Source organism: Sesamum indicum, linkage group LG10 (assembly GCF_000512975.1).
Source record: "Sesamum indicum cultivar Zhongzhi No. 13 linkage group LG10, S_indicum_v1.0, whole genome shotgun sequence".
In the NCBI taxonomy this organism is placed as follows: domain Eukaryota; kingdom Viridiplantae; phylum Streptophyta; class Magnoliopsida; order Lamiales; family Pedaliaceae; genus Sesamum; species Sesamum indicum.
In genome coordinates, this window is record NC_026154.1 from 3,246,188 (window position 1) to 3,273,420 (window position 27,233).

At 32.3% G+C, this 27,233-nt stretch overlaps 4 protein-coding genes and 1 non-coding gene across 9 annotated transcripts; 4 read left to right on the forward strand and 1 right to left on the reverse strand.

The window, feature by feature from the left end:
* On the forward strand, nucleotides 1-1,899 carry LOC105171813 (the record flags this gene model as incomplete). Its single annotated transcript, XM_011093049.2, is given in 4 exon segments — nucleotides 1-51; nucleotides 128-164; nucleotides 1,427-1,541; nucleotides 1,619-1,899. Coding segments are annotated over 4 exon segments (450 nt in total), but the record flags the coding sequence as incomplete, so codon positions are not given.
* LOC105171814 (glutamyl-tRNA(Gln) amidotransferase subunit B, chloroplastic/mitochondrial) lies at nucleotides 2,451-8,310 on the reverse strand. Of its 5 annotated transcripts, none has more exons than XR_002287938.1 (10): nucleotides 8,196-8,292; nucleotides 6,928-7,611; nucleotides 6,378-6,587; nucleotides 5,627-5,767; nucleotides 5,332-5,535; nucleotides 4,168-4,365; nucleotides 3,519-3,587; nucleotides 3,041-3,157; nucleotides 2,772-2,932; nucleotides 2,451-2,666 (listed from the first exon to the last, which is right to left on the reverse strand). XR_002287938.1 is itself a non-coding variant. In XM_020697473.1 (9 exons), exons 2-9 carry the CDS (start codon nucleotides 7,552-7,554, stop codon nucleotides 2,852-2,854), a joined length of 1,647 nt encoding a protein of 548 aa, XP_020553132.1. In that variant the 5' UTR covers nucleotides 7,555-7,611; nucleotides 8,292-8,310; the 3' UTR covers nucleotides 2,451-2,851. The 5 variants fall into 5 exon arrangements, 2 of the variants coding, with proteins under 2 accessions (XP_020553132.1, XP_011091353.1); XR_002287939.1 differs by having other exon boundaries at nucleotides 2,451-2,685; XR_002287940.1 differs by having other exon boundaries at nucleotides 2,451-2,701.
* TRNAS-AGA lies at nucleotides 8,391-8,472 on the forward strand. Its single transcript has one exon. It is a non-coding gene; the product is annotated as a tRNA-Ser (tRNA).
* LOC105171815 lies at nucleotides 11,163-14,621 on the forward strand. Its single transcript, XM_011093055.2, has 4 exons — nucleotides 11,163-11,424; nucleotides 13,623-13,693; nucleotides 13,931-14,066; nucleotides 14,362-14,621. Exons 1-4 carry the CDS (start codon nucleotides 11,262-11,264, stop codon nucleotides 14,445-14,447), a joined length of 456 nt encoding a protein of 151 aa, XP_011091357.1. The 5' UTR covers nucleotides 11,163-11,261; the 3' UTR covers nucleotides 14,448-14,621.
* Nucleotides 20,434-23,110, forward strand: LOC105171816 (cytochrome P450 71A1-like). Its single transcript, XM_011093056.2, has 2 exons — nucleotides 20,434-21,390; nucleotides 22,283-23,110. The coding sequence occupies exons 1-2, from the start codon at nucleotides 20,494-20,496 to the stop codon at nucleotides 22,889-22,891; spliced, it is 1,506 nt and encodes a 501-aa protein (XP_011091358.1). The 5' UTR covers nucleotides 20,434-20,493; the 3' UTR covers nucleotides 22,892-23,110.

Here is a 27,233-nt window from a genome sequence, read left to right on the forward strand (position 1 = left end):
GCTGAGAGCATCACCGAGAGCCTTCGGCGAACTCGCCAGCTCATGGTTCAGGTTGTACAAATTCCATCATTGATGTTTATATGCATGATGAACTGTGATATAATTCTCTCTTTTCTTTGTGTAATAGGAGGTTGAACGTAGTACGAGCACTCTCATGACTTTTGGTATGTTCCTTGATTTTCTACAATAAGTTGACCGAATCACTTATATTTTAGTGGATACTAATATAGAGAGATTGCTGAAGTTACAAATACTTTTCCCATTGGATATTCTACTATTGATTATTATGTTGCTACCCATTGTACATTCGATAGGGCAATTTTTGGCATCAGCACTAACTCTGTTTGGCACTATCCTTGAAAGAGAGCACTAGATGTAGATGTTAGATTGCAAGTTCCAACTATTTTGCTCCCCCACCACATACACACACATCAGGAAAAGAAAAGGACTAACAAACGTGTGCTGTGATATGATTATACAGGTAGGTTTATGACTGTATGTATATTGTGGAATTTTTTAGCATGGAACCTTTCAGGAAGAGATAGTAATGTTGACACTAGGGGCGCTAGTATATATAGTTTGCTTTATGCTGTGTCTTTAGTCTACTTTGTTGATTTCTTATTGAATTTGGGTTTAGTGTTTGCTTTACATACCTTGCAACAATTCCTTGTTAAATTCTTCAAATGGTCATCAGTTGTGTGACCTCCCTGCTATCTAGAGGATTCAAGCATACATGTCGAACACTTGACACTTGAATGAGAATGTAGTTGTATGCATGATCATTTTAACCATGGTCCATTTGATGCTTCCAACACTTGCCTTTGTGTGATGCAGTTCTCAAGTATATGTAGAACATTATATGGGTGCTCTAATACGATTGCCCAGATTAATGGAAAATCTCATCAAGATGAGAGTAATGGTCATCTTAACCCTTCAAGACTCTTATCCGCATACAGTTCAGATAAAAACCTGTAACTCTTTTTGGAAAAGTTTCTCTATAGATCTCAAGCTATGCTCAAAGTGATCTTAGATGCTGAGCTGATATTAATACACCTGCAAGAAGTTGCTTGTAGGAAATACATGAGTAAGATGATGAGAGTGAATATTTGCCTGTGCACTGATTGGTTTCTCTGGCTGCTGTGTCGTACTTGCAGTACAAACTACAAACAGACATGGTTGCTTGAGGTTACATGGTTGCCGAAATGCATTATGCTAATACTCTGACATGGAACCCGCTTTCTGATTCTTTGCTTTTTGCTATTATCCTGCATTTCAATTGATCTTCAACGTCTTTTAGCTTGTCCCAAGGGCATAAAACTTGTGACAAAAGAAAAATGTTCTGCTTTGTCTGCATGGGTTTTTCAAGAATGTCAACAAGAGTCAAATCTGGGAAAAGGAATTTACAATATTTTCAATTTTGTTACAGAGGAATCAACAGGAGTATTAAGGAAAGCCGAAAGTGAATACAAGGGTCATCGCTCATTACTCTCACGGACTCGAAACCTTCTCTCCACAATGAAGCGTCAGGATGTTCTCGACCGGTATGACTCTCTGTTTCTTAAAATAACAGTCCCATCATCTCTCTTCTCATTTCTAAGGTTGAGCTTCATTTTGGCAGAGTGATAATCGTTATCGGATTTCTTGTCTTCTCCATGGCTGTGCTCTATGTTGTTTCAAAGCGCATTGGTATACTCAAGTTGCAGCGAAAGATAATTGCTGCTGCAAAAGCTGGCATGGCAGGTCGAGAAGAGATTGTTGTACCTATAGCCGGAGGGGGTGGTATGAATGTTGTTCCGGTTCACCAAGATGTGGTTCCTGAGTTAAACATACCTTTAGAACAACCACACATGCACGATGAACTTTGAATACCTCGGTGAAGTTAGATTTTGTGTTTATAAACGTGTGGGTGCTATCTCAACTAGGGTTGCCTGTTTTAAAGGAAAAGAAAGAATTTCTTGAAGGTTTGGTGGAGGATTGTATTTCCTGCTCTGTAGAGAGATGAAAATAGTATAAAGTTGCCTTGGAAACACTCATAGAATTGATAACTGATGAATATTGAAATTTCTTTGTTTTATCTGGGAAAGGAATTCATGTTCAATATTTTGTCTTTTTTTCCTTTTACCAGCTAAAAAAAAAAAAGTAAGAATTAAAGTATGAGTTTATACTGGAAAATTAGCTCCATGCTTTTTCTTACCTAATAGGGAAACCAAACTATCAAGTTGCAAAAATTTAAATATATAAATATCAAAATGCAATGTTCAATACAATATGAAATAAAAAATGCAAGACTCGGATCTTACATTACAAAACGAAAAAGACTCAGTTCTTCCATCCCCAAAGACATAATTCTGTTGATATCTCAATAGGCACTTCAAATACTTGATCTAATTTTGTGTTCCATTTTACATTTCATATCGCACATTTATACTGTGTATCAACAACACAAAATGTAAGTTTAAATCATTATTTTGTAAATTTTATATGTATCATGAGGAATACGACCAATTTGAAAAAGAATATCTGAACTACATTATAAATATATTCAATAAAAATAGAAATGACATAAGTGCTCCTGGAAACGAGCTCAGTAACGATATAGCAGAATACAGTTCTCTTTGTTGTTATCAACTCAGAACATGAAGCCATCGAACACCTGGTCGCATTCCCTACATCAGCAACAGATATCTGTGCGTATCATTCACTAAAGTTTCCCATTAATTTGTTAATAAGAGAAAATATACAGTGCCAAATGACCAGAGGAGTAGTATTACTTGCAGGAGGAGGTAGCTGCATCATCTCATGAACCCCATGATTTCCACCAAAGGTGATGAGAATCTAATGAAGCTAATCCTCAGCTTTTTGCATTCAGTTTTTCAAGAAGTATCTTGTTCAAAAGCCCAGGATTTGCCTTTCCTTTTGTTTCTCTCATTATCTGGATTTGGTCGTAGAAATGTTAGAATTCTTGTGGTTAGAAACACAGGGAAAGCGAAATTCAAGCCTTAAACAAAATGATAAATTCTGATTTAGGTCAGCATCAAACCTGGCCGGCAAAAAAGCCTTGTAGCTTAGTTTTACCCCCACGGTATTGCTCCAACTGCTTTGGGTTGGCTGCAAGGACTTTATCCACTATTTTCTCAATCTCAGCGGGGTCTACAATCTGATTAAGGTAAAAGAAGGAAGCGTCAACCTTTTGTTGGTCTGTTTCTATGTGTCATAAAACTGTACAAGTTTTCTTCATATGAATCAACTACTCGAACAATCTCTCATATAGAAACTAAAGCTGCTTGGCATCCAATAGTTAACGACCACATTGGAAGATTAGCAATCAGATTTACAGATCTATTTATTTCCAACTTAACAGATCGTGGAAAATCGGATTGTCCAAAGACACTTTAGTGATTAACAAAATAACAAAACCTTGTCAAACTTTTAGGTCCAAACTATGAAATGTGGAAAGAGTCCAACAGAACTTCACAATGCATAATTAGCAGTCCAGAAAACAACATACAATAACTTGCCTGAACCAAATCCTTTTCTTTTATAAGTCCTTCAACGGTCCCACCCTTTGCCATTAGCTCAAACAATATCTGCACGTCATGCACAAGAACAGATAAATCTACAAAACCTCTATAATAATACCAAATGTGTTATATTACATGGATCAGTGTCTGTTTTGCATCTTCTCGTCTATGTTATTATGCATACATCAATTTCTGAAGAGAAGTTCTCTTAGGAAATATTCTTTTTTGTCTTGTTTTTTTTTTCTTTTTCTTTCCGCCGTATTCTGTGACCAAGTAATCTAAACCTAGGAAATTACAGCATTTTAAAACTTTTTGACAGTGAAATTCACACTGTATATGCAATTTACACCAGTTGATAGCTCCAAAAGCTTATTTCCAAAAAGATTAGGGACTCCCAGGTGGAGGTAAACTTGATTTGGGGCAGCACATATAAAAAGATCATTTGCATTGGGGTAAACAAATTTGTTTTACACGCTTCTGCAGCGTACTCCAGAGCTTGGACATAATTTTAGAAGCATATAGTTGTGAAAAAAGATGGTCAAAGAAGTAAGATTATGTAAGATAAAAGGTTTGGAAGGGAATTCAGGCAGATATAGTTGAAACTTTAAAAAGCTGATGTGTACAGTGACAGGAAAAATCTGGTTACCTCTTTGCCAATCTTTCCACTAATGGTTCCACCTTTGATTGAGGCTATGAGCTCACCCAATTCTTTAGGAGTAAGCTTAATGTCATTAATAGACAGTTTTTCATTTTTCATATAAGCAGCAATATCACCCATTATCCAGTTAGCAGCCAGTTTTACATCAGCTCCTGGTCCAATTGTGGCATCAAAAAATGCCGCTACCTGAGACAGATATTCATCAGACAGCATGATGACAGTTAGCCAGGATTTGCATTGTTGTTCAGGAAATAATACTAAATACAAACACAAAGATTAATTAGAAGAATCGATAAAGTATATATTAATCACATATCCAAAAGGTGTTTGTTGAATTTTGTGAAGCCATGCTACATTAGTATTGAATTTGTAAGCTTGTTTGTCTTGAAGCTAAAGTATAAATTTCAACAGACACTATAATATATCCTCAGGTTCTGGAAACACTATTCGTAGTAGCATGTCATGTGATGCTGATATTTAGGCAGCTGACAGCAGTTTAGTTGAAGAAGGATCAACCAAGATTAATCAAAAATTACTTTTGTGCATACATTGTCAAACTAAATGAACTGACATTTACTGCAATTTCCTAAAGTTGTGAGAATATGCCATATGAAAAAATGAAAATTCTTGTAAATTAAAGCATGTGCCCTCGGTTGGCTTTATGCCCTAAGAGGTCTCGCACCTTTAGTGCAACTTATCTGACTAAGAGTTGGTTGAATTAATTAAAATGACCTCAGGAGGAAGTATTTCCTGCAGTGGCATAAAGGCCAACACCCCTCATAACAATTTAGAGAAATTGGAAGTCAATGGCTACTTCTTTTGCAATTTCTATTTTGTTCTTTCAGTCGTAAAGTTTTTTATATGATGAATTGACTTACCATTTATCTTATGAAATTCACTACTCGCAGATAAATGCTTACAGACATGCAAACAATTAAGAACCAAATCGGCTTTTCTTCACAGGCCAAAGTCCTGTTATTCAAACAGAGGATGTGGTAATTCCACATAAAGGTCTCAGCCTCATGCAATGTCTGAGTTCTATTATACAATTAACCTATAGGCCCAACTAAACTGGTAAACCTTCTGAGAGATGACACCAATTGCACCATGTACGTAGAATTGCTGTTATGATGAACCACAAAAGGGACTTACGTTAATATCATTTGCAAGAAAAAGAACATCCTGCATGCTCAGTCCCAGTTTCTCATATCTCCGACGCTTCATTTCCGGTAGTTCAGGTAAGGAGTCGTGAATGCCATTAATGTATTCCTCACTGAGAGCAACTCCAGGAAGATCAGGCTCTGGGAAGTATCGATAGTCAGCAAGCCCTTCCTTCTTCCTCATTGTAACTGTTTTCTAATTTGTAAAACAAAAAGCAGATTAGTATCAGACAAAACCAGGCTAGCGACTATGATAGTTTTACCATAAGAACAAAATAAAATCTGACCTGAGCTCCTTCCTCCCAGAGACGAGTTTCCTGTACTATCTGATTAGCCTGACCTTGACTGTGAAGTAGTACCTGCCTTGATATCTCAAAATCAATGGCCCTGCTCACTGATGAGAATGAGTTCAAATTCTTTATTTCAACCTGTTTATAAAAGTTCAGATTTATCATTATTATGAGTACCACTTACTCTGTAAAACCTAGAAAATTAATGAGAACAAAAAGAAAATAAACACTGCTGCAAAATAAATGATGTGCCCATTGGAAAGACAACAAATTCCAGTAGCAGCAAAACTACAAAAGGCTGTGGTAACTTTTCACCAAAATCCTTACTAAACCCAAACTCCCACCACATAAACAATTTGCTCTTCATCAAGCCCCTACAGTAACCCTAATATACGTAGCCACCACATTGGGTCGCATACCAGTAATAGACGGAAAGCGTCTGCACCACAGGGCTTTTTCCCACTTCTGTACAACGAAATACGAAAAACTGATTTTACAACAAAATGATGAACTTCAGTCCTCATAATTGGAAAGCCACCTTTTTTAAATCAGAGCAAGCCTTAACATCTCAAGTACAATACTGCATGAATGTGGATCAAATGATCGAACGACAATGGAATATAGGAAATTTTACAAAAATTTCAACTGAAATGATAACAATACCCTTAACTTGGCAAGTATACTCTCACATTGCAAATGTTCTGATTCCATGATAAAGCAGCATAAGGTTAATAATGTACTAACTTACCTTCGTGCCAAACTCCAGTTGTCCAATTGGGCGAATTGAGATATTAACATCGCAACGAAGGGATCCTTCCTGCATATTTCCATTACTCACTCCAAGATATCTAACTAATCTCTGTAGTTCTGCAGCATATTCTGCTGCCTCAATACCTGTTCTCATATCCGGTTCGGACACAATCTCAAGCAATGGAACTCCTGCCCTATTCAAGTCAACCTATCAAAGGAGAACATCAATCAATTTTAAATTAATCAAAACCAGAAAATAAGTGCGATATTGGTAGAGATTTCGGATAAAAGGTCAACATAATATCTCAGAGGAATTAAGCATAACTTTGGTCAATGGTATTGTCAACTGAGAAGCAATCATGCAGAAAGTAGTCACAAACAGAAAATCTGGTCAACATAAAAAATATGGCCACAATGCACTGCATCGTGTTCCAGAGATACGTATGTGTCGTGAACCAATTGATGGTATAGTTTGCTTGTGAGACAGATTAAGGATAAGCAGAAAGTTTAAGAAAATCTGAATGGAAATTCGATGACAGGTTAATTGCCTGAGAAAAACTCCCATTTCCAGTATGAAGCAGCTTTCCAGCATCTTCTTCCATATGAACTCTGGTGATACCAAACTTTCTATGCCCACCACCAAACTCAAGGGGAAGATCAACATCAAGATAACCACCAGATGCAATGGGGATGTCAAACTGCGATATCTGGTAACCTTTTGGAAGGTCTGGATAAAAGTACTGCTTCCTATCAAACTTTGAACTAAGAGAAAGTTTACAGTTCAGTGCAAGTCCAACTTTTACAGCATACTCTATGACCTTTGAATTGAGTACTGGCAATGCCCCAGGCAACCCCATGCAAATTGGACAAATGCTAGTGTTTGGTTGAGCCCCATAATTATAAGGACAGCTACAAAAGGCCTTTGTGTGAGTGGAGAGCTGAACATGTGTCTCTATTCCTATGACTGCCTCATAGTTTTTCAATAATTCTTCGAATTTCGTTGATTCCTTTTTGAGTGAAGCTTTCAATTGAGTCTGTTGCTTTTCTTGAGTTGCAGTTTGCCCTTCTGCACTTCTCATGCTACAATATAATACACCATGTTTTCTAGATACATACACTGATGAATACAACCGGAAAGAATTCGATTGTAAGCCCCTGAATAATGTTAACGCCATTTCATATGTCGTAGAACTTCAGTCCACTTCAGATCTCAAGTAACATGAAGGGTGTGCCTACAAAATATATTAGCACATTCATAATTATTAAGATTGAAACTAATTCAACTAGAAGACCAATCGAGTGAACATGCATAACACTGAAAGCTTCTGAATTTAAAAGAAAATGAACTCAAACTACAAACATTCAAGCAATTGGTGCTAAAACTCCTTTGACGCTCATTTATAATCACTTTAAGATTCCACTTTTCCCACTAAAGGAACAAGAATTGCCACACGAACCCGACAAACAAACCACAGTTCACTTAACACCTCTATCTTCCTAGCTCAAGCTACCAGTCAAAGTACTCAGGACCAGCTCACAAATCAACCAAACAAAAATCATAATCCTCCATTCCAGAAACCCGAAATGAAACGACGCGTAATCTTTAAATGTGAAACAAAGCAAGATATTCCTTGAATACAAAAGAACAATGATGACTACAGCATTTCTCCAAAAACCTGGTGTGCAACCAAGATTGGGAAAGCGTACAACCTTCAATAAGCAACAAATTTAAACAAAGTAACATTCCTCAAGTACCAGACAAAAGAAAATCCGCTAATGGAACATATAAAGTTAGAAAGAACAGAAATGAGCAGACCCAGAAAACTGTTTGTTTCAAAACGCCTTGCAATCAATAAGAAGCCATCAAGAATACAGTTTATGCCAGATACATTGGAGTAAATTTTTGGCAGACCTGAAACATGGATGAGCACCACACTGCCACTGGAATTGAAGATAAAGAGGGAAACCAAAATTTCTACTATCAGGCACTTCTTCAAACCCATCAACATCGGTGGTCGTGCCGGAGTGGTTATCGGGCATGACTAGAAATCATGTGGGCTCTGCCCGCGCAGGTTCGAATCCTGCCGACCACGCCCCTTTTCTTTTTCTCATACTTATTTTCTCTTTCTGTGGATTTTATATTCCAATTCTATGGTAATTATTAGTTTTTTTCTTCTCTTATTTTTATCTTCCTTTCAACATTGAAAAGGTTAATCTTTTATTAATTGAGCGAAATTTCGCTACACTTGGGGATAAAATCATTCTATGATAACCTTTATATACATTTTGGACAAATCAAAAATAAAAAATATATACATATGAACAATTAGTATATATAATGTGATCCTAAACTATTGCATATAATAAAAAGACTAGTCAAATTTAGAGGATTCAGTCGATATCTTCCGACAGTCTGTTAGTAACATGACAAGAACTTGGGAGGGGGGCTCTGCTACTTGCAAAACAAATTTCACAAAATTTAGAATCAGATTCAACAATTAAAACATTGATGTTTTCAGTATGTTGTATGTCATTTCTTAATACCCAAAACTCAACAACAGTATTTATGTGTATGTCCATATAAGTATAAAATGTTGTCACAAAATTTGCATTAGAGTTCCTCATAATACCACCGCAACTAGACATATCAAAGTTGTCGAAGGAATGAATCATTAATGTTGAGTTTTATTCTATGTGTTGGACGTGGATGTCATTTAATTGAGATTAGTGGAAAGGACGCACTCAATATGTGTGCAAAGCATAGGGACCCCGACCCCGACCAGTACTCGCCTCGATTGGGGCGGGTTGTCATTGATATTAGTAGGTCCAGGGCAGGTTACGGGTTTTGAATCAAACCCTCCCCAGTTTATTTTATAAATAATTCATATGTAACACATTATTGATAGAATATTTTGATATTATATGTAAATTCTTAAATAATTTTGTATATATCCAACTCTATATAAAAAATACAAAAAATTAAAAAATTAATTGAATGTATTTTATTTGTATTATATAATTCATTTTAGATTTAAGAATATGTGTGCAAAGCATAGGGACCCCGACCCCGACCAGTACTCGCCTCGATTGGGGCGGGTTGTCATTGATATTAGTAGGTCCAGGGCAGGTTACGGGTTTTGAATCAAACCCTCCCCAGTTTATTTTATAAATAATTCATATGTAACACATTATTGATAGAATATTTTGATATTATATGTAAATTCTTAAATAATTTTGTATATATCCAACTCTATATAAAAAATACAAAAAATTAAAAAATTAATTGAATGTATTTTATTTGTATTATATAATTCATTTTAGATTTAAGAATACTATATTAAATTATCTAAATTTTTACATTTATATTTAGTTTAACAGATAGAAAAAAATTAATTAAATGTATTATTTGTACTACATAATTTATTTTAGAAAAAAATATGTTAATTTAAATTGATATTATTTATTGAGAAATTAAAAAAATAGATGAATTTTTTGTTTATATTATAGGGTTAAATACAGTTACAATCCCTGAAGTATCTACCCAACATCAATTCCCCCCTAAAGTATTAAAATCTTAAAAAAAAAAAAAAAAAAAAAAAGAACCCTAACCTTCACTTTCTGAGTTTGAAAATTCCATTTTACCCTTACAAATATTGCTTTGTGAAAAAAATAAAAAGATTTTTAAAACATTAAAATCACCATTTGTCTAATTTTAGTTGCACCAACTCTTTTTATTTTGTAATCTAAAGTAATTGTGGCTCTTTATTTTAGTTTTATTTGTTTATCAAACCAAGTTAATAATAAATTTATACACGCATAAAACTACCTCATTTATATAATTATTATTATATATATATATAATATAAATATATATTAATTCTATATTTTTTTAATAGTTCATCAGGCCTTTTGGTTTTATTAACCATTTACTTCATTTATTCCTTAAAAAAAATGATCAGAATAATAATTTTATTTTTTTTAATAATTTTGCAATTTATAATTTTTTTCGTTCATCTAATATTCATGTTCATCTCTCATCAATTTTTTCCATATTTTTTTTATAAACTTCTATATTTTAATAAATCCACAGTCAATATATTTTTTTTTTGGAAAAAATGCAATTTCGCCCATGTGATATGTAAATGAACAAATTATCCCCCTACGAAAAAAAATTAGCAATTTACCCCCCTCCCCCGTATTTTTCAGAACGCGACAATTTACCCTCTTATGTTTTTTAAAATTGAGCATTTTACCTCCCTAGACATGAGGTAAATTACTTCATTTTAAATAAACAGAGAGGGGGGATAAAATGCTATTTTTTTTCATAAGGGATAATTTGCTCATTTTTAATATCACAAGGGGGTAAATTACATTAAATCATATATTTTTCTATTTCGTCCCACTTTTCTTTCTTCTCACAATTTATTTTCTTTCTCATCCTCACAACACGATTGTTTCTTGTAACAATTCTTTCTTCTCTCTAGCTCACAACACTATTTTTTTTTACATGTCGACAAAAATTGCGTGCAATGACAACTAATGATATAAATAATAAATAAATTTCTATCTTATTTCAAACACACACACACTCGTATTAATAGTATAAATAATAAATAAATTTCTATCTTATTCTGCACACGCATTGTAGTTTTAAATAATAAAAATTTATTTCCACAACACAGATAAATTATTGAGGACTAGTGATCTCACAAGCTAAACCCACATTTACTATTTCCATATGATTGATTACCAAACTTGACGCAGTGAAGCAAACGCGATTTTATGAAAACGCTACTTGGCAGCTGCAGATGGAACAGTATTTTTCTGCTCTGGATGCGCACGACGATTTCCTCATTTTCAAAGGAGAAGAATACAGGGGAAAATGGAGAAATTGCTGCAGCAGCAATGGTGGAGGGCTGTGAAATCACGCTTATCTTACAAGAACGCTACGATAGTTGTTTGCTTGTGCAATGTAATCACTGCTCTTCTATTGCTCCAAGGTTTCTTCGGTTCTTCCTCTTCCAAATTCGCTTCGCCTCATAAAGGTCCTAACTTTACTCTTTTCTTTTATTATTTTTTCAAATTTGATCGAATTCTTGTTCCTTTCTTTTTTGTCCGTTTATTTCTTTAATTTGTCAGTTTTTGTGTGTTTATTGAGGACTGAGGATTGTCTTGTTACTGCGTGAAATGTTGAAGCAATCAATCTTTGGAGAAGGGTTTAGGGCTAGAAGTTTAATTGCTATAGCAATTGTATGGTACTATGATGAATTGTAGATGACTCTGGAAAATTTGCTGGAGAATGTAGGAAAATTACGCAACATAGTGGGAAAATTGATGAGAGTCTTTTCTTCTTAGTTTTAGTTTTATTCTCAATATTGAGGATGAGGGAAATAAAGAGTTTGATGGTTTGAGAAAGTTGTAGTTTTGAATTATGCTTTAATTAGTTGCTCTATATATGATAGTGTAAGCATTCTTAAACTGCAAGAATTTATTTAAAAAAGGGATGAAAAAAAGAATTACAAAAGAAATACTGTGCTTTTGGAAATTGTTTTAATGTCTACGGTTCGTTTGGTTCAAGTGAGAGGAAAAGGGAAGTGAAAAGGGGAGGGGGCGAAAAAGAATAATAGTTTTCCTTCAAGTTGTATGGTATGAGTGGAAGGGGAGTATATCTCGAATACTTCCTCTAGTTTGATACCAAAAAAACAGAATGACAAGAAAAGATTAATTTTTATAATTTTATTGAATAACCCTTCTCTTCATTTTGTATTAGAAAATAAATGAATTAATATTATATTAATATAATTTTAGTATTTTAAAAATTTAAAAACCTTATTAATGAAATGTTTGTCAAATTAGAACAAGAATATTTTTTATTAACAAAAATATTTATCAAAATGATTATTGTTCATTTATTCTAAACTGTTTAATTTAAATAAAATAAGAATTACTAACAATGTTTTTGACTAACAAATTCAAATTCACGCATCAGCGTCTTTGTTAGTACAAAAAACAATTTTGTGTATCATCTCCAGACGCATTGAAGAAGGCACGCATCTCTAGATATTTTATTATCTTTTTTTTGGTAATTATGTACAATATTATCAGCGAGAAGGAGATAAGAATTAGAGAAAATTATATATATATAGATATATATGGGTAATAGAACAAAAAATAAAAAATAAGAACTGTACTTTTTGGCCTTATGCTTCCACTTTTCTGCCCAATTTCGAAAAGAAACAAAATTGGCCTCCGAAAGGGTTTCATATACTTGAATTTTACTTTAACTCCATCTCTTCCTCCTAACCAGACACCAAACTGTCTCTTATAGATTCATTTTTACTTTCACTTTTCACCCCAACCAAACACACTCTTAGGTAAAAGCACGGATAGGTAATTTTCTTTCTTTTGGAATAATCACCGTGCATGCGCACTATCCGCGCTTCTTAATTTAAACTTGGTCAAAGACTACCATCCATGTGAGCAGTTCGAGATCCTACTAGAGTTGTTTGCAGGCTCGAAGCATTTTTCTAATTTAAAATTAGTTGAAGAACCATGGAGCCGCTCGGTGCTTCTTCAATTATTTCTAATTCACGGTTTAGTTTTCACGGAATTCTAAAATAAATAATTTAAAGAAGAAATTAAATTATCTATGGATGATCCATGCTTCCACCTAAAATTTTAATAATTCCAGAAGCACTGTATTTTCTTAATTTCTTTTACTACTTTTAATAAATTTCTTCCTTAAACTGTCTGGCTGGCCACAAGGACACAAGAGTTTTCGATATAGTAATTTGAGTATTTGAATTTTTATGGTTCTTGTTTTATGTTGAAAGCAAGGATGGCTATTCTTTAAATTGCTTGGGATTTACAAGGGATGAACTTTAGACTGACTGGTTAATGCTGCACAATTCATGTCAATTTCTTGAGGTGCAGATGCCTACTGGATTTTATGTTTTGTATTGGAAGTTCAGGTTATTGAATTTGATGTCATCTTTTGCATGCACCTATTGCTGATCATCTTCTTCAAAGTGAAGTTTTTTGGAACTTAGCACTACTACTGAACCATTATGAAACCAGTCCAATCATCCAAATTTTGGAAATTATTACTTAATATTGGATTTGGATCTGCGACCTCTTCGTGATAGGTTTAACATCCATAGCTGATTCTATTTGATGTATTATTTTTTGTGATAAGTGTGTTTGGTTTGTGAACTTTGGTCCATGACTTATCCTTCGGGTACAGCTCTAAACAGGTACATAAAGGAATCAGAAGACATAAGACGCACCATGATTCCTCTGGATCTGATCAAAAGAGTAAGTATGACCTCAGGGTGCTTCCCTTGCTTACAAATTATTAAAAACTTGTGATTTTGCATCGTAATTGTGCGAAACGAGCTCCCTGTTAAAGTTCCTGTTTTTCCATGTTCTTAATCATATCCGACAGTGGTAGTCAGATATTCTGTGCTGTTAATATATTTCGTGTGCTTCATTTTCAAGCATACGGTTTGAGGAGATTCTTGGTGTCAGAAAATAATTTTCACTCCTTGTTAGGTTAGAGAAATTAGACAGGAAGTATACGTGGAAACAGAACAAATCCAACAGAAAGATGTAAAGCAGACAGCTGCAGTGGACTTGATATCTAGGCTGAATAATTTTCGTTCGAATTCAGATGCTGGCAGCATGAAAGGTGATTTCACTTTTTCCTTTCTTTTTTGTTTCTTCTCGACTCTTCTCATGATCACTAGACTGCATCTTTTACATATTGCTGGTGCGCATTTTATGTGCCTGGTGGAACGGAAAACACCGCTCACATTACTTGGAAATGCAATGCATAGTTGTGTTCCCACAACACAAAGATTCACGATACGATGGTAGTGAGAAAACTAAGTCGCTGCCGTCAGATATTTTTGGATTAGTTTTATTTAAAACTATCAAGAAAGTTGTGTTTTGTGTCAGCCATATTAACATTGAGAATTTTGTAGCCCTTGAGGAATGGCGTAAACGGAAGATGGAGAGAGCCAGGCAACGTTCCTTAGTGAAGAACGGAACATCCAGCTCCCAATCATGAACGACTCTCTACAAATCTCTGATCGTCGAACATCATGACCAGATATTGTATGTATGTTTCATGAATATTTGATGAGTTAAAGATCATGTAAATTAAGCAACTTTTATCTGTGATCATCATGTGCGAGCGAGCATTCTTTACACCTCCATATTCGAGTGATGGTATGCTTTATAAGAGGTTTGTTCATGTTTTCAATTTTTGAAACAATGAAAATATATGGGATAAATTACGCTCTCCTCCTGTGAGGTTTGGTATAATTACTTATAGATCGTTTGTAGTTTGCTTTCGTCTAATAAATAAGTCATTCTATTGGTCAAAATCATCGAATTTGCTGATATTAATAAAAAAATGAAAAAAAAAATCTCTATTTTCATCTGCTTGATTTATTGCAGATCCAATAAATATTTTTATAATCAAAATATTCTCATAAGTCTTCATGTGTTAATGCATGAGAGGAAGTATATCTTCACTATTATAAGGGTAGTTTAGTTGATTTTTTTTTTTTGATTTGTAATAAATCAGTAATAAGTCAATCGATGGTAAATATTAATTTTCTTTAATTTTTTTTGTTAATATCAACAAATTTGATGAATTTTGATTAATGGAGGGACTTGTTGGTTAGACGAAAGTAAATCTTAGAGGTGTTAGATATAATTTTCTAAATTATAGGTGGTCTATGTATAATTACATCAAATCTCAAAGGAAGGAAGTGTAATTATTTCAAAATATATTGATTTGATGCAACAGTTTAAAGTAAAATACAACTTTATTAAATAATCCAAACATAGTCTTATTTTAAAAATTTATACAAAATTAAAAATACATATTTTGGGTGAAAATGAATATATGAACAATCATGTTGAGGCGAAGACTTTTAAAGATATATTTGTACCTCGAATTTTAATGAGAAGATTAAAGATTTTTAGTGTCACTCATACGTCCACGACTCACACACCTAACCCTTTGAGCCTTAAATCGATGGACTATTCCCTTATAGCAATTGATTTGAAATCTCATCAAAAAATCACAACTAGAAAAGTGAACGAACCCTTACAATAATTCAGGGAAACAAATTGGTATTTAAAAAAATCTACTTGGATCACTACACACGCCATCGATTAATTAAGATTTTTTTTTTTTTTTTAAATAAGAGCGATGGACTATTATTAATTAAAATAAATTAATTACAATCGTTCATGTCGAATATTAAATATCTAGCAAAGATTATTATAACAATCATACCTCCTATTCAATGAAAACAATGCATCTACTATTAAGTAGAATCAACATCCCACGCATAAGGGGTTTCAGCTTCGCCAATTGAATTGAATTTTATTGGCTAAGCAAAAGCCGCCGTTGTCCGCAATTATTTTAAATCTTAATTCAGATACATAAAATAAAAACTCATTTTAATTAACAAGTTACATTATATTATAAAAATTATAATTATCTTTTGCTAATTTAGTATCCTCTCCTTCCCTTGAATTTGTCATAATAAAGTTGAAACAGTCTTCTGCTAATTTAGTATTCTCCTTCCTTGAATTTTGTGGTACAACTGACGTAAACTTTCGTCATTTTCCTCAAAGACATGATGTGATTATAAAATCAATTATCAACAGTTACATCACTCTATATCATATTTATATTAACAACGGTACAGTTAAGTTATCTATATTTTAGAATTAATTATATTTAAATCACTTCTAAAAAATATAAAATTACGTTTTTCTAAAAAAATTCTTAAAATTACACTTACACCGCCTTCGAAAATTCTCCATTTACAATTGTATCTTTGCGTTAAGGTTTGCATGGAGAATGTTGTGTTAGCCGAAAAATTATATAAACTTTCAATTTTACTCCTCGTTCAACATTCTCCTTATAATATTTTTATATCTGTAAGAGAATAAATATAAGATATATTAAATTAAAAGGGTATGATTATAATAAAATATTATTCTTGAATCATAGTCACTGGATAATAAAATAATTGTTGATGAATAAAAAAAATTAATTATATTTTAATATACAAGTGGAAGAAAGTATTAAAAAAAATGACTAATTATCTATACAGAAGATATAGTTCTGAATGACTGATTCAAAGATGGAGCTACTTATAATATTTTATGGGAGAGTCAGAGCTGCTATTTTTGTTTTTCTTTGTTTTTGACTTTTGGATTTGTTCCAATAATCATCACAAAAGTCTTTTTTTTTATTATTGGATGTGAATAGTCAAAGTCATTTTGGGAATCAGGACAAGAATGGATCATTTAATTTTGAATTTCCTTTAACACTACGATATAAATATAATATTTTTAATAGAATATTAAGTGATAATTTTAAAATACGTCACTGAAAATATAATTTTAAGTGACAGTAATTTTGATCTTATGAAAAAATAACAAGAATTCTGCATTGTGTTATCATTGTTGACATTAAAATCTCGGAATAAATGAATTGACTAATAATTGGGTTTTAAGTTGAAGTTCATAACAGATTTTTGGGCTTTACTCAAATATATGACAAATTCACATAAATATTCATATCAAAGTTGTGCGTTATGTATATTGATGATTGCTTTGACTAATTAAACTAAAGCATTTTCAAGTACAGCCCGTCAATTAATGGATTCATATCAAAGTTTATGGTGTTCAAACTCAATAGAAGTGATCCCAAACTACTAAACATTGCTCATACCTATAAAAAAAGGTTTCCACCACACAAGACAACAAATCACAACACACAACAAACACATAGGAAATCCAAAGGGACTTAGGTCTAGCAAATCTTTCTGCCACGATGAAGTGTTGCACCGAAAGTTCCACTTCTTCGTCGACATCAAACCTCAAAGCATTAATATTATATATCAAGGTAGCTTGTAATTTACTTTCACAAATCCAAAAGAGTTTGCGCATCAAATTCAGGAACAAACCTAAGTTCTTGGATCAACCCTCAGATTAAAGAATCAGAGGACTATTTGCATTCACAAAGATTATAAACATTTTTATTTAAATTTATTAAATTGATATACGAGTTTTTACAAATGATTGAATTGATACCCGAGTTTTTTTTATAAATATCAAATTGATACATGAGTTTTTGTAAATTCTTGGAGAGACACTTGACTGTCTTCATAATTGTCGAAAAGGTACCTATGCCTATCTTAAAATATTTTGTAAAGATAAAAATATCCTTTAATCTAAAGTTAGTTTCTCTTTTCTCCATTTGAATCAAAATTATTCCTAAATATTTTTATTTAATTATCATGGTATATTTTATGATTAAATAAATAACATGTTTTAATTATAATAGTAAAAATATTAGTAAATAGTAATATATAAATATTTTATCCTTTACTGACCCAAAAAATTAAAAATACACTTGATGGGTGCCACTATTTTTATAAATAAAAAGGGTACTGGATTTTAAAACTAAAAAAGTATAAAATAAATTTTACTTTTAATTACTTTAAAGTTATAGTATTTACAAAAAATAATAGAATAATATAATTTTATTATTATATAAAAATAACATTAAAAGGTTACATGATATAAATAATTAGACTGAGAAGCGTAATTAAAGTTCACAATTTAAATCAATAAATAAAAATAAAGCCACCTTGATAATGTAGATAGTTATTAAAAATATAAATGAATAGAAATGGGGATGAAATTTATATTTAATTTCTACAAATTAGAACATAAGAAAAAGATTGGTGAAATTATTTTTTTATTATTAGTTTATTTGTCTTACTATATTTTTTCTTAAATTATAATGTCTTACAAATTAAATTCAAAAAATTACTTTTGGTTAAAATGTGTTCAGCTTTATTTTGAAACCATCACTTCCTACTCAATCTATTAAATGCTAATTTTAGTTATTGAATGAAATATTCATATATACTAAACTAATTTACTATTATTCATCATTCTCATTGAAAATTGTTATAATAGTACAATTTATTTAATATCATAGGACTATATTGTGCTTATAAATAAATAGATTTATATAAAAATTAAGTTATAATAAAAGAGGTAATTTTGTTATTATAAAACGTTCTAAATAAAAATATGCATCCATTTAACTTTTATATAAAAACTCCTGTACCAACTAGAAAATTTATAAATATTTATGTATCAATTTAACATTTATGAAGAAATTTAAGTATCAATTATATCTTTTGTATAAACTCGTGTATCTAAAAATAACACAAAAACTTAGGTACTAAAATAATTTTTACTCTTATGTACTTTAATATAGTTGATGAGGAAGGTGAATTATATAAACAAACAATACATTTAACTAATTCATTTTTCTTATTTTTATATAGGGTTAGATTTATATAAAAGCCGATCTATCTATTCAAAACTACTATATTTTATTCGTTAAAGATAAAAATTTTATTTTGTGTAAAAAATTCATTTAAAGCCGATCTATCTATTCAAAACTACTATATTTTATTCATTAAAGATAAAAATTTTATTTTGTGTAAAGATTCATTTATAGCACCATATACTATAAAAAATATCTATAAGTGCATACCACAAGTTCTATGCTACTTTATTTTAAGTAAAAATAAATTTCTTTGAATGGCGAGGATAATGATGTAATGGTGATAAGGGAAGTTACATAATTACTAAAATACCCTTTTATTTATCATCAGCTTTTTATGTATCCTAGGGCTGCTCGCGTGGGGCCCATTGCGCAGGGACAGCAGCGGCGACATCAGGCTTTTATAGGGGGTGACGTGGCTCGCTCCTATTGGTGCTACGTGTCGCATAAACAGAGGGTACCGTACAAGTTTAAATAGTCTCATTTATGATTATTCAGATACGTTTTTCACCACTCCATTTTACCGCTATATTTGTGATCTCACTCGATCTCGTTATCATATTTTTGACCCCACCTTTTCTAACTTAAGCATCAAAGGGCCATCGTCGAGGGCTTCTCGGCTAGTTTTACGTTTGTTGTGTTCTCAGAATCCACAACAGGTAGCTCGAAAGAGGGAATCAACGACCTCAACCAAGCGATCCGACCCGGAAATCCTGATTTCGCGCGACCTACATCAAATGGAAAGGGATATTTTTTTTATTCTATGGTTATTTTATTAACTAGTAATTAAGATTCATTTATTCAACTACTCTTAATCAAATATAAATTTATTTGAATTGTTCAACCATTGATATATTAACGGTTTTTTTACAAACGATATCAAAACATTAATTAGTTATAACGGAAAATTATGATAAAAGTTTTTTTCTAGTGTTAAATAATATTGATTTATCATAATATTTAAATTTAGAATAATTTATAATGTAAGAAATAAAGTTTTACTTTTATTTTTATGAAGAGGTACGTACTTATAGTCTACACAAACAAATAAGTCAAAACGAATTAAATGCGTCCAAAACTTATCTTAATACTACTCACACATTGACTAATTTTACTAAAATTTATATGTTAGCGTGATTCATATATCATATAATTAATTTGAGAAAAATATAATTTTAGTTCTATAACTTATGGGATGGTAATTTTGGTCCTGCACAACTTGATTTTTGTAATTTAGTCTTATAAGTTTAAAAATTTAACAATTTTCATTCTTTGCCGGCCAATTTGGTCGGAAAATTGCACGTGACTTGCAGATGACCCAATTAAATTGTAATTTTAGTCCTGTAACTTAGGGGGCGTTGACTTTTTTGGTCCTATAATTTGGAGAGTTGTCATTTTTTGTTCTTCATGAATTTATTTACATAACTAAAATTGCAAGACGGTCAAATTGGCCGGAAAAAGGACTAAAATTGCTAAAATTATAAAGTTATAGAACTAAATTGTGAAAGATAATTTATACAGAACTAAAAATTCCATCCTTAAATTACAGGACTAAAATTACAATTTTCCCAATTAGTTTAAGTTGAACTCTTGAATTTCCAATTAATTTTTTGCTCTACTCAAAGCCGGCTCCTCCATGTCAATAAATACATGACTATGAAGAACAAAACCAAAGACAAAGAAGAAGTGCCCTCACCTCACAAAACTAAGCTTCAAAATGTCGATACCTCTCCTTATCTCTCTCTCATTAATCATCCTTGTTTTCCTACTAGTCCGACGACGCCGCAACAGCCCGGCTGGTCGAAAACTCCGGCGTCCTCCGGGGCCTCCTGGCCTTCCCTTCCTCGGGAACTTGCTCCAATACAACCCCTCCGATCTCCATCTCCGCCTGACAAAACTCTCAGAAAAGTACGGCCCGCTTATGTACATGACGTTCGTCGGAAAGCCCGTGGTTGTGATTTCATCGGCCCGAGTGGCCAAAGAGGCTTTGAAGTACAATGACCTTGCATTTTCGAGCAGGCCTTCTACCATTGCATCGCGCAAAGTGGCTTACAACAACAGTGACATCTCCATGTCACCGTACACAGAGTACTGGAGAGAACTGCGGAAAATGGTCGTTCTTCGCCTCTTTACGGTCAAACAAGTGAACTCTTTCCGCCCTGCTCGAGAAGAAGAAGTGGCCCGCATGGTGAAAGAGATTTCCAGACGGGCCAACGCGCATCAGCCCGTTAACATTAATGAAATAGCGTTGTCGTTGTCGAGCAGGATGATATCTAGGTTTGCACTGGGGAAGAGGTACGACGAGGAGAACGGGCCGGAAAAGAGGAGGTTCGACAGGATTCTGCAGCTGCTTCAGTTGGTGTCGGTGGAAATTTTCTTTGGTGATTATTCTCCATGGCTGGGCTGGATTGACAGACTGTGTGGTAAGGTTTCTCAGCTTGAGAAGGCGTTCAAGGATTTGGATTCATTGTATGAAGAGATGATCGCGGAGCATCTGAGCCCGAATAGGCCCGAGTCTATGAACGGAGACATTCTTGATATGCTAATTCAGATGAAAGAAGATCGGTCGTCGACGGTTCAAATTGATTGGGATCATATCAAGGGCGTACTCATGGTACGTGTTATACTTTCATCAAATGTTTTGAAAATCGGTCCAAGACCCAACCGGGCAAATTACACACCGGTTGACTATATAAATATGTATACATACACATATATCAATTAACTAAATAAAAAAAGATACAAATTTTAAATAATTAAATATGATAAGTACTTCTCTGGAAAATAGTTGGTAGAAAATAAGATTTTTGATATGCTGCATTAATTAATTTCTCATTTACTTTTTCTCTTTAATTTGTTATATATCCTCAATTTTAATTATCAAGTCATATATTATAAAATAAGAAATGGCATGATTCATATTTCGAATAAAAACTAGATTAAATTAAGGATTTTGAATTTTAAAAAAAGGCACATAATTTGATTTAATTAATAAACATTTACTAGTTTAATTTAGAATTAAGGCTATAAATTAATTTAATTTTGGAAATTGATTCTTTTTCTACCGGTTCACCAATTTTTTCCTATTAGCACAGATATTTTTCTTTTCAATCTTTAGGTGAAAATCAAATTGGAGTCATGCATGGCCGATCCCAAGTTAAATTGGTGGAGCTGGCCGGCAGGGACAAATCCAAAAATAAAAATTTAGAGAACTAAAAATATACTTATATATTATGTTCGCATCACCACATCATTGGAAACAACCAAATAATTGAAGGTCAATTCTATCCGACATTAAAAACTATTAAGTCCTTCTCATATTATATATTGATGAATGTATGGTTCGGATATATTAATCTAAATTATACAGTTAATTTTGAGTATATATTTAAATGAGTCATATGATAAATTTAAATGGAATAAGAAAATAGGGCGCACGGGGGAGGGGAAAAGAAAGAACATAGACATACTAATCATTCCTTCTCTCCCACATCCTCAACTTGCAGAACATGTTCGTAGCCGGAACAGACACAACTGCAGCTACAATAACATGGGCAATGACAGCTCTGATCAAGAAGCCTCAAGTACTGAACAAAGTGCAACAAGAAATCAGATCTGTGGTCGGAAAGAAAGGCAGCGTAGCCGAAGATGATATACAAAAACTTCCCTATTTTAAAGCGGTGGTGAAGGAGACTCTGAGACTGTACGCACCAGCTCCACTCTCACTGCCCAGACTGACAATCAAAAGCAGCGTCATAGATGGATACGACATTGAACCCAACACCATAGTTTACGTGAACGTTTGGGCGATTAGCCGAGACAAGGATTTTTGGGAGAACCCGGATGAGTTCTTGCCCGAAAGATTCTTGAACAGTAGCGTGGACTTTAAAGGCCAAGATTTCGGGTTTCTTCCATTCGGGTCGGGGCGAAGAGTGTGCCCTGGAATGGCCTTGGGGACTGCAGAAGTGGAGGTGTCGCTTGCTAATATTCTGTATTGCTTCCACTGGGAATTGCCGCCTGGAATGGTAGAAGATGACGTTGATATGGACTTTTTGCCTGGAATTACTACTCATAAGAAAAATGCACTCTATTTGATGGCCAAAAGCTATCTGTAATAAGTAAGTTGGCGTCGTTATTACTGGTGAATAAGTTCGTTTTTTAATAGATAAGCAATGTGGGATTGTGAGAATTATAAAGAAGCAGCTTTCAGTTGTATGTACGCATATAATTAAAAAGACAAAATAATTATGATTGTATAATTTGAGCATGTACAACTTATGATTAGAATAACAAATTGATTCAACATGGGTTCTTATCCTGTTGAACCAAATCAACACGGGTTATATTTGCTGTTTTATTTTATTATGTTTAAGTGCTTTGGTATATGAAAATAATTAACAATAGTGGTACCTTGGATGTGACACATGTTTGTTGGTCACGGAAATTCATGAAAAAGTTTGCCGGCACCTTTACCCAAAATTCTTCGCTATGTTTGTTTTCATTTTTAAATTATTTTCCAAACGAGTCAAAACATACTCAATGTTTGCCATCATTAAAAAACACCTTATTTAGGTGTTTTAAACTGTTTTAGCATAAATACATATGTATACATAAATATATATAAAAAAACATAATTTGACTATGAATTGACAATGAATAGTAATTTTTGTCTTCCAAAACACAATATTAAACATACAATACTTATTTTAAATTATCTTCTAAAATAAATTCAAACAAACATACTATTTCTAACACACACTTATTTATTTTTATTTTTCTCTCTCTATCTTCATAAAACACAGCAAAACACTTAAAAAACGAATCCAAACATTAAGCTTTTGTCTTGCTCAAGTTATCCTAATAATAAGTTTTCGACGATATTATTATAATTTTCTAATTAATAATATGATGTTCAAGAAATTTAATTTGAATTTATTATCATATAAAAAGGGTGCAATTAATACCATAAAAAAAGGAAAAATATATAAAATATGACAAATCATTAGTAGATAGATAGATAGATGTTTGTCCCACTACTCACGCCGTAGACCAATTAAGCAAAACCTACCTTTGTACGTAATTACCACTTGCACAACTAGTTCATTATTTTCGAAATTTTAATTCTAAACTCTTGAATTTTGCGGTAGAAATGACGTAGTTTTTTTTCCTTTTTTTTCTAAGAGATGATATAATTAAAGAACAATAACAAAAAAAAAAAGTTCTCTCCATTCGAAATGTTTGGCCAAAATTATTTTAATAATAATTAGGTAAATCAATTATCAGCAGTTACATCATTATATATACATTATATATGCATTCACATTCGAGGCGATTGAGTTGTTTATATTTAGAGTTAATTATATTTAACTTTCTTTAAAATTATGAAATTATAGTTTTCTTAAGTTTTTTTTTTTTTAAAATTATACTCTGAGTATTCTCCATTTACAAACGGTAGTTTAATTATTTTTATATTATTAAAGAAATAACTAAAATATAATCAAACCAAAAGTTTTAATATTTTTGTGTCAAGTTTTGGACATGCAATACAAAAAAGGCGAGATTTGGCACGGTCAGCGAACCCGTTCCAAGGACCGTTCCAAGATGAATATATGAGGAATAAATATTGAAAGATGACGTCAGGTGGAATATTTTTTTTGGGTTATAAGCTTGGAACGATCCAATCGTTTCAAATTGAGTTCCAAAGGAATAATTACTAAACTTGTTCCATATTCCGTGCCTGAATGGTAGCAAAAAATCATTGGAACTCAGTTTGGAGCACTATATTACATTTAAGAACGGGCATAATGTAACTGTTCCTATATCGGATGCACAATATGTTCCAAAATTAACAGCTTAAAAATGTATTCCTAAATGATGTATAATTTGGAATGGTCGTTGTATACTGTTAATAAAATACGCCAAAAATCGTTCGAAAATATGAGTTTTGTTTGAAAAGCAATGGTATCTAAAACCGTTTTAAAATGTGGTATAAATTGGAACGGTTCCTTTAAATTATTTTCTATGCGTTACTGAGTCCTTTTCAACTGATCTTCAACGGCTATATTTCAACAGTCGAATAAACCATTCCAAAAATTGTGTCAATGATGGTTCCTGAAGTAGGAATAACGGCTACTTTGTAACGGTTATTTATGTGTTCCTTTGCCTGTTGCTAAGACCGTTCTGATTCTTTTATATAAATGTGTTCCTCTCTTTCTATTTAATCTCACTATCTTCTTCAATTTTTCTTATTCTCTCTCTATTCTCTCTCTAATTAAAATTAAGTTTGAAAGTTATACTTCTATAACTTTGAAAATTAAGTTTGAACTTGCATTATCGACATGATTTTTCGCTAATTCTCTGGATGATCTCTTACGTAATTTCTTCTCGACTACTGCTAATTTCTCAACAATTCCTCATCAACTACGATGATCTCAGTGCCCCTGCCGAGTCCGAGGCTTCAATGGCGATGATGGAGCAACAGATGTAGCTAGCTGCAGTCGGGGGCAGGATCAAGGGCCGAGTATTCCGCCTTGGTTCTAAGGCCCACGTCTCTAGCCGCATATTTACATCACCATCACCACTGCCAAACCCAGCCATGGAGGACTGCATCGGCCGTCTCAAGACGATGATGGCTAACATGATGGACATGATGCAGGAGATGCGGGCCTCCTCATCCACTACAGCATGGCCTCCAAAGAATCCCCCGGTCGAGAATTAGGAGGACGTTGACGGGGACCATTTAAATAAGGTTTTATATTCTTTTATTTTTATAATTAAATATTTTTTTATATTAATATAATATTTTTTATTACTATTATTTCATAATGTTGATTAAATTCTATTATTTTATATTTATTCAATTAATTAAATTTACAGATAAAATTAATTCAAATTTCATTAAATTAAATTAATTACATTTGAAAATTTATTAAAATGTGTAAATTTTTTCATTTATTCAAATTCATTAAATATATAAATAATTTATAAAAAATTGTAAAATTCAAAACTTAGGAACGGGTTTAGTAATGCTAAAGAAAATGTTACAAACTTATAAAAACCCGTTATAAAAACTGCGCCAAAAAGGTATTCTAAATTGGATGAATGGTTCCCAATTTATACATAACTGTTCCAAATTGCGCCAAAAAGGTATTCTAAATTGGATGAATGGTTCCCAATTAATATATAACTGTTCCAAATAGAATTACTAATCAGTATCTAACATGTGTTCCAAATTATATAAATCGTTCTTAATGCTATTACTAAAACAGTTTTACAAATGTTTTCCTAATTCAGTAACCTGTTGAAAAAAATTGTTCCAAACACCATTCCTAAATTGATCCCAATTGAAAAAAATAGTTCCAAAATTAAATCACGAGTATATAAATACTGTTTCAAAATTTTACCTAATTAAAAAACATAAGTAACCATTCTAAAACCCGTCCCTAACCATTCCAATTCCTTAATTAAAATTTTTTTAGACTAAATCGATATTAGAAATGGTTTTCAATGATCGGTACAATTATCATCCCAAGTTGGAATAGTTTTTCATAAATCGTTCTTAAATTTTTGTTAACGCCAACTGCAGGGATGGATTTCCATCCATTCCAAATTCGTTCAAAAAAAAAAATTCCAAAACCAGCCACAAGTCCCGCCTTCTTTTGTAGTGATTGTCCATGACTTGTCATTTTTTTTTAAAAAAAACAAGTCGAGTCGTAGACGCTGGCAATGACTCGAAGTTGTGTACAAAGTCCGCGACTCCAAGTCCACGAATCAATTTTTTCTTAAAACATTATATATATGTATATTAATTATTTAATTATAAAATTCAAACATTTTCTAAATTACAATCAATGCTAAAAATTTATCTATTAAAAACATTACAATCAATTTATTATAAAATTACAATAAAAAACTTATTAAAAATGTCTGTCTGTCTGTCTCACAATTGCGTTGATCGCATTTGCGCCGAGGTCTTGTATATAAAATGTGACAAATCATTAGTAGATAAATAGATAGACAAATCATACTTTAATAACAATAACTATACTATAATATCAGACAAAATTATCAAGAATCATTTAAATAAATGAAGAAGTCTCGGGCTTTTTGATCAAATCATTATACTTATCATCGCTTAAGGATGATATTACAAATAATTGGTACAAAATATTTCACCTACTAGTGACAATGATTTTAACTCATTACTTACTTTAGGAAGTTTAATGAAATTTTATAGAACACATCCATTTCAAGCGATGAAATCAAGAATTGTATGCCTATTTTTGGAGGCAATATCAGATATAATAGATTCTTTTTTTTATTTATAGGAGACATTAAAATATATAGAATATAATTACTCATATTTTATTATTCAAGAATAAAAGTAACTATGATATTGTAGAGGTAAATAAACAAAGACTAAGAATTATACTAGAAAAAATAACATTCTATTTTGAT

Excerpts from the sequence above, each read along its gene's own strand:
- LOC105171814 (XM_020697473.1), bottom strand. The coding sequence starts at position 7,554 with ATGGCGTTAACATTATTCAGGGGCTTACAATCGAATTCTTTCCGGTTG. Across the intron at positions 6,588-6,927 it reads GAAATGGGAGTTTTTCTCAG|GTTGACTTGAATAGGGCAGG; the intron begins GCAATTAACCTG and ends CTCCTTTGATAG. Across the intron at positions 4,366-5,331 it reads TTCTTGCAAATGATATTAAC|GTAGCGGCATTTTTTGATGC; the intron begins GTAAGTCCCTTT and ends TATCTGTCTCAG.
- LOC105171815 (XM_011093055.2), top strand. The coding sequence starts at position 11,262 with ATGGAGAAATTGCTGCAGCAGCAATGGTGGAGGGCTGTGAAATCACGC. Across the intron at positions 11,425-13,622 it reads ATTCGCTTCGCCTCATAAAG|CTCTAAACAGGTACATAAAG; the intron begins GTCCTAACTTTA and ends CTTCGGGTACAG. Across the intron at positions 13,694-13,930 it reads CTCTGGATCTGATCAAAAGA|GTTAGAGAAATTAGACAGGA; the intron begins GTAAGTATGACC and ends ACTCCTTGTTAG.
- LOC105171816 (XM_011093056.2), top strand. The coding sequence starts at position 20,494 with ATGTCGATACCTCTCCTTATCTCTCTCTCATTAATCATCCTTGTTTTC. Across the intron at positions 21,391-22,282 it reads ATATCAAGGGCGTACTCATG|AACATGTTCGTAGCCGGAAC; the intron begins GTACGTGTTATA and ends CTCAACTTGCAG.